The following is a 20,641-nucleotide window of genomic DNA, read 5'->3' as shown; positions in this document are numbered from 1 at the left end:
TTGGTTTTTTCACGTATCTCCTACCCTCCGAAAGAAGCCTCATAATTGTAATAAGAGGCATCCCAAATGATCTAAATGATAATTGGGTATTTGATAAAATAAGAGGCCTATTTCCACAATGCCCTACAGCCATTAGAATGGCTAGAAGAAAAAAACGGCGTGATATTTATCACTTAATGTGTTCTATTTTGTTTCAAAAAAATTTGAGTGCTTCTCTTACTATTGTATTGATATATTTTGTTTCGGCTATATTGATACATTATTAGAAATCACTCCTTCTTGTGGATGTAATCGTGTGAGGTGATGAAGTGTGTATCTTATTTCCCAAGTTTTTTATTGAAATTTTTTGAAATTTTTATTTCAGAAATTTTCTTCTTTTCTTTACATTATTCTGTAGTTTTTTTCCTTGTTTTCGCAACATTTTGAACATTATTTGCTACGCATAAGCTACAAGTAAATAAAACTCATAAAATAAGTTATATAATATAGAGAAAACGTAGAAAATAATATAATAAAGATTATTGAAAATAGAAAAAAAGAATTATTAAAATAAAGTAATTTTTTAAAAATATTAAAATATTGAGAAAAAAAATAATGACAGGATATAATCTCGTCATCAGCTCACACGATTTTATCCGCAATAAGGAGTGCTTTCTAATATTGTATTAACATAGCCAAAACAAAATATATTAATACAATAGTATGAGGAGCACTTAAAAAATTGAAACAAAAACAGAACACATTAAGTAAAAAATATACGAAATAAACCATATATATAAAAAAAGAAAAAAAAAAGGAAAGAAAATGTGAGTAAAATATAGAACAAAACAAAAAACTTAAAGTAGAAATCGAGTAGAGAATTCATATGAACTAATACGCACTGGAATCTTTCAAGAATGATTTAAAATATTTTTGTTACAAGTTTGCCAGATTACAAAATATGAAAACAGAAGCGTAAATAGAGGAATCTTTTACTGCAGTACAGTATTTATGTTCTCACTGTAGTACTGAAGAGCGTGTGATTTGTTAGTTGTCATGGATTCTCCCGGAAATGGATGTGTGCAATGTAATAATATTGTAGTGGATAATTTAAAGTTTATAATTAATAAGATTGATATTTAATTGCACAGTTTTAATGATTTTAGAACATTAACATTTATTTAAAAAAAGAAAGATGATTTCCTAAGTTTGCACAGATGTTTAGTCACGGATTTGCCCGAATTGGGTTTGCACATGGTATAAATATAAATTTAGTTAACAAGGAAGTATTCAGTAAATTTATTAATAATAATAACATTCAATTAGCTCAACGATTTTATGTAGAACTTAATTTCCTTAGTTGATTATATATTGTTTTTTTAAATTAAATTTTGAAAGAGTTTGTCTAGTTGTTTTTTGAATCAATAAATATTACTACATATTTTTTTAATTATATTCATTTGATTGAAAACTGTATTTAAATAAATGTTTTTAGAAGCATTAGATTTTCAAGTAATTAGTATATTTACATTAAAATAAAGTAATTTCTATTATCATATAAATCAACAATGCAGATATTTTCTTCTTTTTTAATACCTAAATTTAAAAAAATATTAAAATTATCATTATCATCAAGATAACGAAAGAAGATCAATTCCTTCGGGTAAATATTATTTAACGAAATTGTATAATCTTCAAAATTAAAAATAATTAAATCTTCAACAAATCTAAATACAAATTTAATAAAGAGAATAATTTTTTTCATAATAGTGTAAAAATAAATTAGCTAAGAGAGATGAAAAATTAGATCCCCCTGGTATTCCATCAATTTGAATAAAAATATGTTCTCCATTATAAAGATAATTATTAAAAAGACAGAAATTAATTAGAATTTTCCAATAATCAAAATTACAATTACGGACATCTTAAAAATCATTGTAATAACTAAGAAGAATATCTTTTAGTTTAAAAAGGGGAATGTTATTTGAAATAAAAAATCAAAATATATCATTAGTGATAATCTAGGAAATACCTCCGTTAATAATACTATGATTAAGAATTTTTTTAAGTAGTTAGAGAAAATGGTGCCAGGTTTAATTAAATTACTATTATACACAGATTAAATTACTATTATACAGATTGTTTTAAATTTAATAGGAATTTTCTGAAATTTTGGACTGATAATAAGGTAACGATATTGCTTAGTTATAAACTTTTTTTAAAATTTATATTATTATTTAAATTACTAAACTCAAACGTTTTACTATTTTTTAACACCTTATAAAAGTTCAACATAGTACTTTTTTATAGAAGATTGTATAATTATTGTTAGCTTTGTCTATGGGGGTTAAATATTGAAAAAGAAAAGTCTGTTTTTCTGAGAAAATTTTATTTTGAACTTTTATAAGGTGTTAAAAAATAGTAAAACGTTTGAGTTTAGTAATTTAAATAATAATATAAAAAAAACATTTTACCTTTATATAAGTAAAATTAGCTATATACAATTTGCTTACTACATTATCAGTCCAAAATTTCATACAATTGCTATAAAATTTAGAACACCCATACATGGGTCTAATGCTTACTTCACTAAACCTGGAACCATTTTCTCCAACTATTTAAATAAAATTATTTATGATATTATTAAAGAAGTTTTTTCTTGGATTATCACTAATAATCAGCCGATTTTAGAATTTATGAAACAAAATAAAATTAATTCTATATCGACTTTTGATTTCCAAGATCCCTTTAATAATATTCCCTTTGCTAAACTAAAAGATGTTCATTTGAATTATTACTATGAATTTAAAAATATCCTTAATTGTTATTCTGATTATTGAGGAATTGATTAATCTTTGTCGTTTTAGTAATTCTCTTTGAAATGGAAAGCATATTTTTATTCAAATTGACGAAATACCTCAAGGATCTACTTTTTCATTGTTTTCCGCCTTATTAATATAATTTTTTAAATACTTTCTTCAAAAATATTTTCTTTAATAATTTTTAATTTTTTTTCTTTTTTCATTTGTCTTTATTACATTATTTTCAATATTTTCTCCATATTTTTCAATTTTTCTATATTAATAATTTAGAGTTTAGTAATTCAGCATTTTCAATAATATGTCTAAACTTTTATTAAAATTTGGTCTCATTCTATTTTCCACTAAATTCACTATTCCGGAGTTAAGCAATTTCAGAGCTTATCAGTAAATTGGGGGTCTATTTTAGCAATACAATTTAGAGTGGAATATTTCAGCTACTTTGGAGCCTTAATTTTTGTTACACATAAAAATATTACCTAAAGTTACGAATGTTTAAATAGGTTGACTAACGAGACGGTAACATTAAAAAATAAACTCATATTTTTGAGATAAATAATGATGGCAAATATACGATATCATTGAATATCAAAAATGATATCATATATATTTAATACCTTATACGTAATCTTTTTTTATTTTATTTCTAATGGCCAAGGTTACAAAAGACCACTCACCACAAAGGGAGGAACAACAAAATAAACAAACACAAATAAAAACAAACGTGGCGAGAAAAGTCTATGAACCCAATAAATCTCTTGCACGCCAGTAACGGTCACGCAAAGAGATGTCCCCCAGTGCCGGGAAAAGACGAGTCTGGTCTGCATCCATCTCCGCTTGAAGGTCACAGAGCGTACAGAAAGGGGCTTGAGCAACATGAATTCGATGGAGATGTTTGAGGAGGCAGTCGTGTCCGGTAGTCAGTCGAAACTCAGCAACTGCCCTACGTCTTGGCCACATAGGAAGATCTTTGAGATTATTCCACCAGATCTTACCAGAATTTTTCTCTGTGTATTGGTTTAAAGTGAGATCCATCATCTTTTTCTTGATTAGGCGCTTCGCATTGGTGAGCGGGACAGCTTTCTTCGATGTCTGTTGGATAGAAGCTCCCTGCTTAGCAAGATGGTCTGCTAACTCATTACCAGCTACACCGCAGTGTCCCGGGATCCACTGCAAAACAATTTCCTTAGAAAGCCCGAACAGACCCAGTAGAAGCTTTTTACACTCAAGGATGTTAAAGGAGTCAGGAGTAGTGTTTGAATTCACAGAAAATATTGCCGCTTTTGAGTCACAAAAGATAACAGCATTAACAAAACTGCTCAGATGACAGTACAGCTGCGACAGAGCTACACGAATAGCAGCAACCTCGCCATCAAAGACAATCGTGCAATTTCCAGTTGAAAAATAAAAGGAGAAGAGATGGCTATAAACCCCTCCTCCTGCGTTGTCAGTGTCCTTCAAAAGGCTACCATCGGTATGGATATGTACCAAATCGGGTTCAGGATATAAGGTGCTTATTGTTTCCAGAGCAAGCATTTTTAAAATCGAGGTGTCTAGCTCATTTTTGGAAACCGCTTGGGAGAGATCAGTGCGGATCTGGAAGCCTTTATCAATAGCTGGATCCAAAGGAAGGCATAGGGGTTCGGAAACGAAGTTAATATCAAGCAGTGCCTTTAGTTTCAGAACACCCTGTACAAAACCACGCTGGGTCTTCAAACACCTTCTTGTGTCCAAGGAGAGTTCACTCAAAAGAGAGGGGCAACCATGTAATCGTGTTAATTTTTCCCTTATACGTAATCTCGTAAAATTAAGAAGATTTTGAGTTCGAAACTTTATAATCAGAGTAAATCAAAAATTAAATAGATGGAAGTTACGATTAGTCATTATAACATAAAATCAATAAAATAAGCGTATATAATAGAAATCAAAAATATTTTAAATAATGCCACACACCCGTACGAATAATATTGCAACTAAATATATTGCGAGCGTTTTGAATTTAATCGCATTATTTGCTTACTGTAAATTTAATTTATTTATATTGAAAGTTATATTTATTTCGCCGTGAATCTAAGTTCTTTATTCGATACAATATTGAAAGAATGTAGATAAAAATAAAAAACTTCCTTGACAATTTGCACAATTGTTTTGGACAGTTGAATAATTTAGCTTTCTTAAGTCAGTTCTTATAGCACTATTCAAATAACAGATGTTTTTCTTTTACGGTCTCCAGCTTCATGAATCAAATTTTTGCTTCAAAACCAGGGAATTTCATCAACTTCAACTCTACATTCAATTAAATTTTTTACTCGTTGCTGTACCCTAATAAAAGTTTATACTTATTATAAATTATAAAACCATCTGAAAATGGTAGCGAATGTTCAGTTGGTAGATATCGTTTCGATTGGTTATTGTCTGTACGTGACTAAAAACAACCAATGTTACAGTAAAAAGTAGTTTCATCGCTACTTATGTAAAAAATACATCAAAAGCTTCTGCAAAATTTTCTGCAATTTTTGCAGTATATTTATTACTGTGGAAGGCATGACCAATTAATTGTCTGTTGAAGATGTCGAAAATTCATACACACATACATATAAATAATTCTGCTTCATTTATATAGATAGAAAAATAGAGCTAAGATTAAATATTTATTAAATCGTTAATTTTATTGTTCATAAATATTAGATAATAATTTTTTTAAAACTTGACCCTTAATTTTTCACAAAATAAAAGTTTATGAAAGAGAAGTTATTACCGAGTTTCTAATACATGATTAGCACTTTTTAGATTAAAAATGAGATGGAAAATTATATACCAATGCATGTCTTAGAAAATCAAACGAAACCGAATAAAAGTTTTAAAGATGTAGAGAGAGAGAAGCCACAAATGCGTGGAAAGATAGTTCTTTTAATTAAATTTCCTTGTTGATTCATATCAACTTAATATCCAACTTGAGTTCGATTTCCTGCTCCGATTCTTATTAATGAGTCTCAAGGACTTTTTTGTTTCATTTCTTGTCTTGTACATCTCTTCTCATACTAAATAGAACTCGGCTTAAATTTAAACACGCATTAAACTAAGAGGCTCCGATCACCTCATCCCTCATTGCTTTTTTTTCTTCCTAGATATTTTTCAATAAAAAAAAAATATATATTCAGATCAATTTGTTATCTTATATATGCTTAATATGCTGTTCATGACGTGATTACCTGAGTTTAAATATATTGACCAAATGTACTTGAAAATGAGGAATACAGTATATGTGAGATACAATAAAAGGATATAGTTGAGAAGAGTAATTTAATTCGCTAACGATAATCTTATCTTATTATAATAGTTCAAATAGGAAACTATTTTTGATCTCTTTTGAGTTAAGTTTTTTACATTAAAATTATAAATGACAAGATTCTGGCAGGCTTGTCTTCTTTTTTCTATTAATTTTGATAATAAATTCAGGCAAGTATATAAAAGAAATTTTTGAAGAAGATAAATAAAATTTTCTACAGCGATGGGTAAATAGTTATTTGAAAATATCTTTCAAACAAAACGAAATCTTCCAAAAAAAATTTCGTCGTTAATTTTTAAATAAATATGACCCTTGCAGGAAGGGAAGCTAAATATGCACTGCAGAGTTGTCCGCATGCTTTTTTTGTTAGAATTTTGACAATTAATGATCTCGAATTAATCATTAAACGTAGTACTCTCCAAATATTTCAAATATTTATAATTATTACGCAGCAAAACAAAAGCCAAAACAGCTACTGTGGCAGAAAGAATGTACAAAGAATGTCTTTAACTAGATTTTTCTTAAAATGTTTTTCACCAGACTTTTTGTTAAGTTAAAATTATTTCACCAAATGTTTTACTTTTAATGCTCGTTACTTATTAAGTGATTTATTCTTCCATGATAAATTTTTAAACATTCATTTTTATAATTATTTTTAATTTTATAAAGCTTGACAATCCCTCCCATATACTTCTGTTGATATAGGGTAAAGCATTTTTCTCCGGATATAATTTTTGACAATAAGACAAAAGAATTTTTTAACCAAGTTGAATTCGTAATGATGAAGGGTTTGAATTATGTTAAATAGAGAAGAACAATTTTAATCCTCTACTATTGGAGATATATTGTTCTGTAGGTCCGGAGCTATGTAAAAACTTTTTAGTTAGAATTTAAAACTAGTCAGGAAACAATTATTATTTCCTAAGTCTGCCCCTTAAGAAAATTTGCTAAGGATTTGCCATAAAAATCTAACAAAGGATATCCCTGTGGGATTCTGCCTATGGTAAAATTTTACCATACACTTTTGCTATGAACATGTAGTAAAATTTTGCCATACGCATATGGCAAAAGTGTATAGTAAAATTTTATCTTAAGTGAAACTACGTTGGAATATCCTATTGTATTCTTTTATGTATCGAACTTTTGCCATAAAATTATGGTGTGCTATAGCCTGAGATTAAATTTTTTCATACTCTATAGCAACTTTCCTTCACAGTCCTATGGAATTTTATCATACAACTACGCATAGACACATTTACACATAATAAACAAGGATCATTGAATTAGAGTGAGTTCTTGTAGAATAAAAATAATTATGCTACAAGAATGGTTATAATTAAATAAATTAAGGCAAAATGAGGAAGGACAAAATGTGAGAAAGCAAAGGATCAGATAATACTCGGATATTTAAAATCAGTGCGACAAAGATTAATTCTAAAACTCAAGTAAAATAAAGATAAAAGGGTAATTAAAAAATAAATTGGAAATGAGTCCCAGATTTAACCCCTATTCATAAATCCACAATTAATCACAACATCGAAGATTGAGCGCAATATCGTAGAAGGGCACAAAGAATAAAATTTGATTCACACATTGTAGTGTCGAGAAATAATTTGGTTTTAGATTCTTCTAAAATTATATCAATCTAAAATCAAGTTACTTATAAAATGAACTAAGTTCAAAAATTTAGAATAACGATGTCAAAACTAATAGAATATGGATTAATTTTTAGGAGTTTGAAAATTGACAGAAATTCGAGAAAAAAATTATAAAATAACAGAGTACAAAAATTAAAGTAAAAAAAGTGCCTCTGGCCGAATAATGCTCCGTCGAGATATCAGCGTCACGCTTGCCTTGCTGTCTATTTTACGGTAGTGGATCTTTAAAAAGTTAAAATACTTTTTTTTCCTAGAAATAATCAAAAATAGTTTTAAATAACTATAAATTTCAATAAGATGGGCGAACTTTGTTCATTGAATTTACTTAATTGAATATTATTGGTGGGCGAAAGCAAAATTGAGATGGATCGTCGCAGCTGCAGTAAAACTTCCGCAACCATGTTCCCTCTTCCATATGGATGACGAATGCATAAATTGTGTTTCCATTAGTTTTCTCCATGCTACTGCTAGTTCCCTTTATTCAAACTATAAGGCTATGTTAATCCGCCTTATGAATGTCCGACAAATTTCTATGGTATTCATATTCGTATGGTGTCTTGCCGTATAATAATTATGTTTACCATAGGCTTATGTAATCTAGCCATATAAATTTCTACCGATATATTATATAGATCGCCAAGGTGAGTCAACGGCAAATTTTTCTAACAGCCCTATCTTACCACTGTATTTAATTATTGGTATTGTTGAACAACTGATCTCAGCAACTTTTAAGCGGGTCTACATGTCCAAAGATTCAATTTTTAATTTTGAGACCGATTCAGAAGACAAGAATCGTATCAATCATTTGTAAAAGTTTATTTGTCGGGATAGTTCAGAGGATAGAGCAATCATCAACCAATCAGGTGAACGTGGTTCGAATCCCAGCGACTAGTAGTTCATGTGCATACCGATCTCGGTTCACGCCAATCACAGTGATGAAGTAAAATATTCCCTGTGATAAGCGGATGATGAGCTAGGTTAACCTTTTCATCGGGTTAATCAGGTAAGAATATGTTCGTTTTCCTCTTCATTTAACGCAAATGCTTTTCAGTTCCTTCTAAACCTCTAATTTTATTCAAATGCTTAATCTAGAAGTTCTTCCATTGTCTTCCATGTTCAAATTTAATAGGCTATGGAGTTGAACATTGAGTGATGTAAATCCGATAAGAGTCTGCGTTATCTAACGGTTGTTAAAAGTAGCTAAGTAAATAAAGCTTGCCTTATCGACAAAGTTTCGAGCGGAATTAATTTGCATATGCGTTGCATAAAAATTTATACCTAAGGCAGGGATGAGCAAACTTTAATAGTCGAGGGCAAAAAATCGAGAAAAAAAAGTTTGGTGGGCCAAGTAAAAATTTCTGAAATAAAAAAATCCTGTATACGAGTTTTAATTTAAATATTTAATAGAATGAATGAAATTGCGATTTCATTTTTAAAAATTCGTTATATTGAGGTTCGAAGTGAGATGTGCTTATTTTAAGGAACGAGGCTAAATCCTGTTCTGTTAGTCTACTTCTGAAACGATTTTTTCTAAGGTTCATATTTGAAAACGCTTGTTCACATATCTAAGATGAAGCAAACATAGCACTGATTTTCTGGGAATGAGATATTAAATTTTGGAAACTAGCTTTTAGTAATGATTTGCAAAACTCAAACTTTGGTATATTTAGAAACAACTGCTTCAGATTATTGTTAAATTGCAATTCAATTAATTCAAGCTGCAAATCCGACCGCACTGTTTCACAATTTAACTTGAAAGGTATGGTAAAAACATCTAATTCTGTTTGAATGGCACTGAAATGTCGAAATCTGCTTTCAAATTCAAAATGGAGTTTTTCTCAAGCTATCTTCATAATTCTTATGTTTTTCTTTATTTACTGAGGGGATTGAATTTAACTTTGAGAAATAACACAAGTCTTTCTTAGCTAGCTGCCCAGCTAACAGATTAAGCTTCAGTTTAAAAGCTTTAGGATGGCTTCGACTATAGAAGTCACCGTTTTCGCGATAAGCTAACAGCCTCAAAATTATTTTTCATGTCTGGACATAGTACATCACGAACTTGGAGCATACATTGTTTAAAAAACTCCCCATCACCGAGAGTTATAATATTTTCAGCAATATTGTATGCTGCAATGTAACTTGCGCGCGTAGCTGCTTCTTGAACACAGTTTACCTTCCTGAAAAAATTTTGTCTGCTTATGGAAATTTAATAATTCTTTAAGAAAACTTTCTGCATTTTGTCTGCATTTTGTCGGAAGTGTCCAAATTCAGAAGAGTGCCGCTGGCCACCAAAATCCCCAGACATGAACATTATTGAACATATTCGGGATGCCTTGCAACGTGATGTTCAGAAGATATCCCCACCCCCTCTTACTCCCACTGGTTTATGGACAGCCCTGCAGGATTCATGGTGTCAATTATCTCCAGCACTACTTTACACATTGATCGAATCCATGCCACGTCGTGTTGCGGCCCTTCTGCGTACTCGAGGGGGCCCTACACAATATTAGGCAGGCATACCAGTTTTTTTGGCTCTTTAGTGAATGTGTAAATCTTTCCATACACAATAAATAATGTTAGAACTCACACCGGAAGAAAACTCCTCTTGTTTCATCTTAAAATGCGCTGTCTGCTACATGTGAAATACAGTTCACCTCTGTTGGATTCCGTATGTCTGCTCCTAACCTACGGCTATTCTGTAAAGAACTTCTGCTTTCAACATTTTACCAATTGAAGATGTCTGTGCTAACTATTTCCATCAATTCCACCAATAGAGAACGTAAAAAGGTTATCAGCACTTAGTTAAAGAAGAAAGAATAAAAATAGCTTTAAACAAAGTAGACAAAATAATGGATGTATAATGTATCTTGTTTATATTCGCCACTGATCGGCAAGTTAGAATTCTATCTGCAGGCCGGATTAAACCCTCTGGCTGGCCACAGTTGACCTGCGGGCCATAGTTTGTCTATCCCTGACATAAGGTAATTGAAATTTCAGATTTCTATCTACCATTAGAGACATATTTTCTTAGCATTGCGGATAGTGTCAAGCGTAAGCATTATATAAACAGCAATTCTTTAACCACTTTTGATTAGAAATTCAATAAAAATTTTATCATTTTTTGAAAGCAATCTGAAAAAGATTTAATTCTTTCTAAGAGAATTTACTTATTTTATAATTTAATATTAGGTGGAGAGAAGAGAATTGCTCATCATAAAACATTTTAAATTGCAGAAAGATTGGAACAAATTATCAGCAACACAAGTTTGTCACACATTACACTATTTTTGTTTGAAAAATAGAACAGAAACTCTAAAAGTGCATTTAATAAAGTAGTATTTAAGATAAGTAATATTTCATTATTTATACCGACGATGAAGAATATTATCTTTTAACGAATGTTGCGTTATTCTCTTCAAGAAAAGCAAATGTGGTATTTATTTTTCTCTTCTTCGAGTATTTTCGAGAAAGATAACATTGTATCATCCGGTGATGTCCATTTTCAATGTTTATTGCAGTATACGACCACAAGGTAATGTTTTATTCAAAAGCGAGTTTATTGCTTTGCATCGAGGGCGATGTTGAAAGTCTGACCAAGTGACCCGCCAACACCACTCAAATAAGGTTAACTGTTAAAGGGATTTTTAGTGTACACGTTTTATATTAAGAAACTAAATATGTTCTCATTGGAAATTCAGATTTAGACCTCTTGCTAAAATCAATCATCGTTATTTTTAATGAAATTTGTTTATTTAAGAAATGTTAATAAAGTTAATATATTTGACGAATGAAAGAAAATTTAGAAAATTTGGACGAATGTCTTATGAAAGCAAAACATGCACAAATAAAAACGTTTTAGTATGTGTGTGGACAAAGAATGACACTTAATTAAAACACTATTCATGAATGCTTGAGAGACGTTGAATGCTTTACACGAATGAATAATTTTCCTGCAATATAATGATGAATAATTACTTAAAAAACAAAGGATGAATTTTTTGACATAATTAGAACTGAATTTTATAAACCTCAAGGCCAACTGAATGTAACGAATTTTCACAGAATAAAGATAATTCACTATTATGTGATGTACAGTCCGCAAAAAAAAAAAAAAGATATCACCCTGAATAACTTTCGTTCTAATGATCCGATTTTCACGAACTAAGTGTCAATCTTAATGGTTCCTGGGGATGACCTCAAATATGCTAATTAATTAGTGCTAACTATTAATTAAGTTATGAAATCAGACACAAAAACGTACTTTCTCTGAATAAACATGTATTTTTTTTTACATATTTGGAATCTAGACACTTGAATTAGGGGGGGTAGACAAAATTTTAAAACAATTGGGTCGTAAATTGGGTTGCAATAAAGGTTTATATATTTGGCGATAGTCCAGAAAACCGCCAAAAAAAGTCGCCTGCGCAAATAAATATTTTAAGATAACCCTTGACTGATTCAAAAGAGAAACGCTTAATTTTACTAGGTTGCTAGGCAACCAATTTCTGACTGTAAAAAAATTGAAATAATGTTTTGTGATTGCTCTGAGAGGTTTAATTAATAGTTAATAGAAAACACCTCGAAGTTTCTAGGCAATAGACAATTTTTAAGTTCATTTATGTCCAAAAAGCAAAAAAAATAAATAAATAAATAAAATAAAAAATTATTTTAATCTCTTTTGAAAAGAAAATTTGAATCGATTTATAAGTTTTCAGAATTTAAATACATGAACTTTTTATCTGATATTATTTAGATTATGCTATTTTTGCTATGTTTATTCGAGGATTTCATACTAAAATCAAATTAACATAACTTATAATAGCTATATACAAAATTTTAGGGATAATGATTTTTACAGCTTTAATCGAGTCTTCTAGGCATGAAAGTTTGAAGGAAAAAAAAGTGCATGAAAAATAAAATGTAGATTGTATAGTAATTCTAATGCACATTCACAAGGTTTTCTGTAATTTACGATTTCTTTTTTCTATAACTCAATGAATTGCTGAATGTTTAGTGGCATTTTAAAAACATTGAAATATGTTATGTTTAAGAATAAGATATAGAAATAATATGTTGCATATTGTATGATTCATTGTTTAAAAAATTGCTTCATTTTGCTAGATATTTACGTTACATGGTTTTCTTTGGATAAAGATGATTAGCAAATAGCATCCACATGTTTCGATACATTCTGAAACTTACGTTCGCAAATTCACCATAAAATGTCGCACAGCATATTCTTCAATTACGATAAGCTACATTTACCACCAAATACTGCTACTATGATTATTTTTGTTTTCTTATATATATATATATATCTGATATGATACTCTCTTTTTAAACAGAGCTCGTAAGGCCCTTAAGATACTGAAATGGGGGCACGAAAACTTAAAAGATTTTTTTTTCCTAATGCCCGCCTGTGTTAACATCCGTCAATTCAGGCATCTACAGGGCGACAGATATCTGTGTGGCCTAAGGATTCCTAACGAGCATCAAACATTCTCAAAATTAAGTGTTCATTCACTGGAAAATTTAGTGTTTATTCAATTTAAGAACTGTTCCTTCACTTGGTTATCTTACTACTTATTATTTAAACCACCAAAAGCTTAAAACAATATTATGTAAGTTATCTAAATTTTTTTTACATAATTTGCATTTAATAACAAATATGTCGACATGCATTTAATAACAAATACGTCATTTAGCTAAAATTACAAATTTTGAAATTTTTATGATTTTTTTTTAAAGACAAGCTAAGCTTAAGTATTCCTTCACTGGTTAGTTTACCCTATAAGATTTTGAGAAATTTGCGATGTTGTGAGAGATGCTTAAAAATGTTGACTGCGTATTTTTATTAATATTTATAAAATATATATTCAAGAAATTGATGAATATTTTATTCCAAATTTATTCATTCGTATGTATATTATTGAAATTTTATCAGTTATTGAGAAAAAAAAAATAAAAAAAAATCACATTAAAGAAGCACAATCTGTTGTATAATCATATTCTATCAGAAGCATGCTTTTATAAAACTCCACATTCTCTGAATAAAATGTATTTTATTCAATAAAATGTTTTATTCAAATTTCTTTACTAAATTGCAAATAGAATTTTAGACGACTAAAGAAGAAACATCGTATTTTATAGCTTAAAAAAATAAAAATGAAAAGATAAGCAAACGATTATTAGCGAAAAAAATATGAATGAAATTTTATGCTAAGCGCGCGAAGTCAAGTTCCTCGCAAGTTTATCACATTTTAATATTAATCGCTCCATTTAATCATTTCTTCATTGTCGCCAAATTATTTTTTTAAAAATAATTAATTTTAATTTTTCTCAGCTTCTAATAAATAAAAACAGTTGAAACTTTAGATTTTTCAATTGAAAAATATGTAGATTAATATGGTATAAAAAAATTCATACCTTATAATTCAAAAATTTTTCATCCTTAATTTAATTAAATAATAAAAAATAATTAACAATTATTAAAAATTATTTTTTTCGTGAAATTATCTTTGGGTAAATGAGTTTTATGACTGGGTGAAATTTTCTTCGAATTGCTTTATTAGTTTTTAAAATATGACTAAAAACGTAAAAAGTGAAATTAACATTAAGGGGTACGAACTTTGGATCGCTCTCCTGACCAAACTATGGGGACCATATTTCCCAGATTGCGGCTACCCCCTATATTTTGAAGGTTAAGAATCCAAATATGTAAGAAAAAATATATGTTTATTCAGAGAAAGTACGTTTTTGTGTCTGATTTCTTAACTTAATTAATAGTTAGCACTAATTAATTAGCATATTTGAGGTCACCCCCAAGAACCATTAAGATTAACACTTAGTTCGTGAAAATCCGATCATTAGAACGAAAGTTATTCAGGGTGATATCTTTTTTTTTTTGCGGACTGTACAACCCAAGCATCAAATCATAATCGTTTTACTGCTGTCACTTGAGAGAGGGAATCGCAATATTCTTAACATTGAACGTTTTTCCCAGAAATAAATGCTTTTTTTTCTTTCACCTTATAAATGGTGTGAAACATTTGGTTGATACAATGAGAAAAAAATAAGAAAACTGGTAAAGTACCGTTTAGCAATGATATTTCTCGTAAAAAAAACAACCTAATTCTTGTTAATAAAACCAAAAGAATGGATATAAACCGTTCATTTGGTAATTGTTCCATTCATATGGTAACGGTTTACCGTAAATTCTCGTTTTCAAAATTATAGTTGTTACCACACATGTTAACAAACTGAAGATATACAAAACTGGAAAGTAAATTCAGCCGAATAAATGGTTTTTATGTTATGCTCTAAGGTAACGTAAGTTACCGAGTCTTACCACATTTACAAAATTTTATCACGTATTATAAATTTAGATTTTGTTTTTAATTTTGCGAAAATCATTACCAAAGCAGTTCGATTAAATTAACAGAGCCTATTGGTATTCCCCCAGAAACAGTAACATACATTTTGCCCTATTCTGATAGTGTTTCGGCTATGCTTTTTTTCTCAATATGCAGTGATCCCCCCCCTCCAAAAAATAGACCACCCTTAATAACTTTTGATACAGTGATCGGATCTTTACATTCTAGAACTCAAGCTTAATTGTTCAAGGGGGTGACCTCAAACATGTTAATTAATCAGTGCAGACAATATGTTAAAGTACGAAATCAGATGCAGAAGCGTACTTTCCCTGAATAAACTTACCTTCTTTTTAACGGATTATGATTTCTGACCCTCAAAATATAAGAGTTACAATTTGTGAAATATGGTCCAAATATTTTAGTCAGGTGAGTGATTTGAAGTTCCTTTCAGGACCTCATAAGATAAATTTTATTTTGCCAAATTTAATTTTATTCGAAATATAAAATTTGAGAGAGATCGGTTGTATAGTTCCTAAGATATTGAATTTTAAGTATAGAAATGTTTTTTAAAAAATTCGATTTCTCAGGAACAACTTCATTCAAATTTTGTATTTTGATGTAAAAAACTATAAATTCCTCACCCGGTGCACACTAGCCATGGAGCTGACGTATAATATCATCAGTGGTAGATAGATCATTGGTTAGAGTCTCTTTTCCGTTAGACAAACCATGAAATGTTTCCACGGTTTTCCTCTCCATGTAACGCAAATGCGGGTTAATTCGATCAGAAAAGTCTTCCCCTCCCATTACTTGATTCAGAAGTTCTCTTAACTTCAGGATTGAGTTCAAAATTAGATGGCTATGGAGTTGAACATTTTTGTTGTTAACTCAAAATTGGGTTTTCTACGATGGTTATAAAATAAAATAGTTTAGTTAGCAATAGTTAAATAGTTTGGAAAAATATAGTGAAATCTTAAATTCTAAACCAAAAACCCACGGTACCTCTTGACATTCAGACATACATAAAATTCATTCTGAACAAATAAACACACACCAAAAAGCATTTTGATTTTAAAAAGATCTGTGTAATTTTTAGGTACTTTACTAGCATTATCGTTTTTATTGGATGATGTATTGGAAAAAAATGAAACATTTATATACTTTTAAATACTTTCAAGCCAGCTAAAATGCACAGCTTTGCAAATAATAAATTCAAAAATAATTCAATTAAGAAAATTAAATTCAATTATAAAAATATTATTTATATTATTTTATATTATTTTTATTGAAAATTAAATTCAATAAAAATAATTTAATTAAGAAAATTATAGTAAAAAATTAACGAAATTAAAAAAATAAGCAAAATGTAGATAAATCATAACAATAAAATCCACACATCTTTAGAATAGCTGTTTTTAAAGCCATAGTCCTAAAATTCACAGATTTCATATGTATAGCCCTCACTCAATATGGTTATTATAGCGGCTTATAGAATTTAATTTTCTTTTATGTATATTTGTAATTCCTTATTTGTACTTTAAAAAATTACATATTTATAAAAATAAAATATATGATTTAACTAAAAAAAAATTAAATAAAACCATACAAAAAAAAGTGCCTAAAGAAATTCCAAATATTAAAAGAGTATTTTAAATTAAAGCAAAGCTCAATGCAAGTGAAATGCAGTGCAAAGAAATGTAAATGATAACACAGAATGCAGAACATCGCTGCCATTCGAAAATTTAGACAACTATAAATGCAAATAAAAAATTTTAAATTGCTCGAAATAAATAAACCCTAAAGGTTATTATTTTAAATATTTACTTTCACCAGTAAAAATCTACTTCATCAATCGCAGAAAACTTTTTAGACTAATTTTAAAAAATAATAAAATCAAATATAGACGCTGTAAGTAAAACAGGATAATCTCTTTGTCTGATAAAAATTAATAATGTGTGTGTATTATTGACCTTCTGTACATGATTAATGTTATGAAAGGGAGGTCACTATGACATGCAATAGATGTATGTGTAACCATATAATTTTACATACGTATGTACAATGCACGAAGAAAATAAACCTGAATAACTTTTGATCTAATGATCGGATCTTCACGTTCGAAGACTCAATCTTAATGGTTCGAGGGGGTGACCTCAAATATGTTAATTAATTAGTGCAGACGATATATTAAGTTTCAAAATAAGACACAAAAATGCACTCTCTCTGAATAAACATACTTTTTTTCAGCGGATTTGGATTTCTGACCCCCAAAATATAGGACGCAGCCGCAATCTAAAAAATAGGGTTCCAATACTTTGGCCAGAAGAGAACTCCAAACTTTGGACCACTTAATATTAATTTTAATTTTTGCGTATTTCTCCCATATCTCGAGAACTTTTTAAGCGAATTAAAAAAGTTTTGCACACAATTATAACATTCCTTTACCCAAAGATAATTCTGTGCAAAAAATAAATTTTAATAAATATTCAAAAAAAAAATAAATTATGAATTCATTTAATATTAGTCGAAAAGATTTTGAATTGTAAGGTATACAATTTTCTGCATCATTTTAAGAAATACAATTTTAGATTGTAAAATGCAAAATTTGAATGAAATTGGTCAAATAGTTCCTAAAATCGAATTTTTGAAATACGACATTTTTGAAATTCAATTTCTCAGAAAATATTCATTCGATTTCACTCAAATTTTGCATTTTGTTAAGTAAAATTATATTCTTTAAAATGATATAAATAATTATATACCTTATTCAAAATTTTCTCAACTAGTATTAAATAAAATGATAAAAAATGGTATATACACTAAAAATTATTGTTTGCATGAAATTATCTTGAGATAAATGAATTTTTCAATTGTGTTTAAAAGTGTTTCAATTCGCTTAAATTTTCGAGATATAGCGAAATACGCAAGAAGTAAAATTAGTATTAGGAGGTCCAATCTTTGGACAGCTCTCTTGCCCAAACTATTGAGACCATATTTTCCAGATTGCAGCTATCCCTAAATTTTATGGGTGAGAAATCCGAATCCGTTGAAAAAAGGCATGTTTATTCAGAGAAAGTACGTTTTTGTTTCTGCTCTAATTAATTACCATATTTGCGGTCACCCACTTTAGTGTTTAAGATCGAGTCTTAAAGCGTAAAGATTCGATTCTTAGATCAAAAGTTTTTCAGGGTGGTTTGTTTTTATTCTTGGTGCACTATACGTCCGTAAGTACTCACAATGAACGTATGTATGTACAGTGCGCAAAATAAAAATATATCACCTGAATAACTTTCATTCTAATGATCTGATTTTCACATATTAAGTGTCAATCTTAATGGTTTCTGAGGGTGACCTCAAATATGGTAATTATTTATCGACAATTATTAATTAAGTTACAAAATAAGACAGATAAATGTACTTTCTCGGAATAAACATACATACATATATATATATATATTACATATTTGAATTCCTGACCCTCAAAACATAGAGGGTAAGCAAAATTTCGAAACAATTTTAACATAAATTAAATAGCTAGAAAGCTGTATATATTTGACGTAATCCCCCTAAAATAGCCAAATAATATCGCCGTAGCAACAGGCGCAATTTAAGATAAACTTAAACGAACTACACTACTGGCCATTAAAATTGCTACACCAGGAAGAAATGCAAATAACAGAATGATATTCATTGGGCACATACATTATAGTTGGAAGAACAAGTAATTAAATTTTCAAGATATTTGGATGTATAGATCCTGAGGAATCAGTACTAAGAGTAGCCTCCCCTGGCAGCAATAACAGCAGTTATTCTCCTAGGCATTGAGTCGAACAGAGATTGGATAGCATGGACAGGTACAGCATTTCATGCTGCTTCAAAATTATGCCACAATTCATCGACCGTAGTAACTGACGAGTGGTGGCGTGCCAGGCGTTCGGCAACCATTAACCAAACGTTTTCAATTGGTGAGAGATCAGGAGAACGTGCTGGCAAGGGCAAGAGGCGAACATGTTCTGTATCAAGGTAGGTCAGGACAGTGCGGGCAGCATGGGGTCGTGCATTGTCCTGCTGAAACGTAGCGTTTTGGAATCCTTGAAGATAAGGCAGAGCAACTGGCCCTAACACATCAGAAATGTAACGGCAGCTGATCAAAGTGCCTGCAATGCAAACATGATGTGATCGAGACGCGCATCCAATGGCAACCCATACCATTACTTCAGGTGATGGGCCAGTATGACGATGTCGAACGCAAGCTGCTAGTGGGCGTTCTCCACGATGTCACCAAACACGGATGCGGCCATCATGATGTTCTATACAGAACCTGAATTCCTCTGAAAAGGCGACGTCAAGCCATTCCTGCGTCCAAGTTCGTCGTTGATCACACCATTGGAGGCGATCCTGTCTGTGATGCAGCGTCAAGGGTAGTCGAAGCCATGGTCGTCGCCATGCTGACAGTCCATGCTGCTGGAAACGTCGTGGAACTGTTCGTGCAGACACTTTTTGCCTTACAAATGACCCTATTTTTTGACTCAGGATTCATGACGTTCAGGTTCGATCCCTTAAGGCCATGTGCATAATATCTCTGTTTTCTCTGCCTTTAGTGATGGGGGGGCAGCTGGGATCCTGCATGGCTTTCCATATGACCGTCATGAATCCATCGATTCCATATTCTGCAAACAGTCATAGGATCTCGACCAAAGCGAGCAGCAATACTTCGGTATGAAAATATTTACCCCGACCTGCCCCAATTCAGGTCATACGGGTAAATACTTCGGTATGATAAACCTCATTTCCGGAAGGCGACAATTTGACCTCGATCAAACTCAGACAATTGCGGGTAGGCATCTCTCCTTTTTACACGAGGCATAACAAAAACTGTTTACAGAGGTACCGTGCAGAGTTGGAGAGAAACTCCAAGGGAATCTGCTTTCATTATGAATAAAACAAGATTCTCGGGCTTCAAAATGAGCTGACGTGACACTGGTCTTTGGCATTACCGAGATTTAATTTATGCCCTGGATTACAAGAATGTGCGGCAATAGATTATTTATAGTGAATATGTCTGATGTGTTCTCTGAGTCAAAACTTTAAACGCGTCTATTTTGTCTGATGTATTCAACTCAGTCATTTGTCCGATGTATCAAATCTATCAGTATTCATTCTTTGTTTCACTCTCGCCTTCCGCGGATTTTCAAATTTTGTTTTTAACTTTTATGTTCCCTTTTTCCTTAGAAAATTAACGCTTTTTCAAATTACTTTTTCCCTTATTCACGTCTAGCGAATCTTGAGAATGGTTGTCTATTTTTGAGCGTATGAAACATTTGATTGGAAAAAATGAAGACGGTATTAAAAGTTTACATGTTTCGAACGTTTGCAAATAGTTTGGCATTCTCAAGGCTTGCCAGACATGAATGACTTATTGAGGTGAATTTTTGAGATCTAGTAACACAGTATATTCAATTAAAATCGACAAATCTAAGATTTCTTTTATTAGGAACTTGACAATAGTTTAAAAACGAGCGT

The 20,641-nt window shown here is 30.4% G+C and overlaps 1 protein-coding gene across 1 annotated transcript; it reads right to left on the bottom strand.

Moving 5' to 3' along the window:
* Positions 1-3,536: 3,536 nt before the first annotated feature.
* Positions 3,537-4,334, bottom strand: LOC107453399 (uncharacterized). The gene has a single exon (XM_016070220.1). The coding sequence runs from the start codon at positions 4,332-4,334 to the stop codon at positions 3,537-3,539; it is 798 nt and encodes a 265-aa protein (XP_015925706.1).
* Positions 4,335-20,641: the final 16,307 nt, after the last annotated feature.

This window comes from Parasteatoda tepidariorum, chromosome 2 (assembly GCF_043381705.1).
Source record: "Parasteatoda tepidariorum isolate YZ-2023 chromosome 2, CAS_Ptep_4.0, whole genome shotgun sequence".
Taxonomy (NCBI): Eukaryota; Metazoa; Arthropoda; class Arachnida; order Araneae; family Theridiidae; genus Parasteatoda; species Parasteatoda tepidariorum.
This window is presented reverse-complemented; position numbering and strand designations above follow the sequence as displayed.

Bases quoted from the DNA above. Each gene is read 5' to 3' on its own strand.
- LOC107453399 (XM_016070220.1), bottom strand. From the start codon at position 4,334: ATGCTTGCTCTGGAAACAATAAGCACCTTATATCCTGAACCCGATTTG.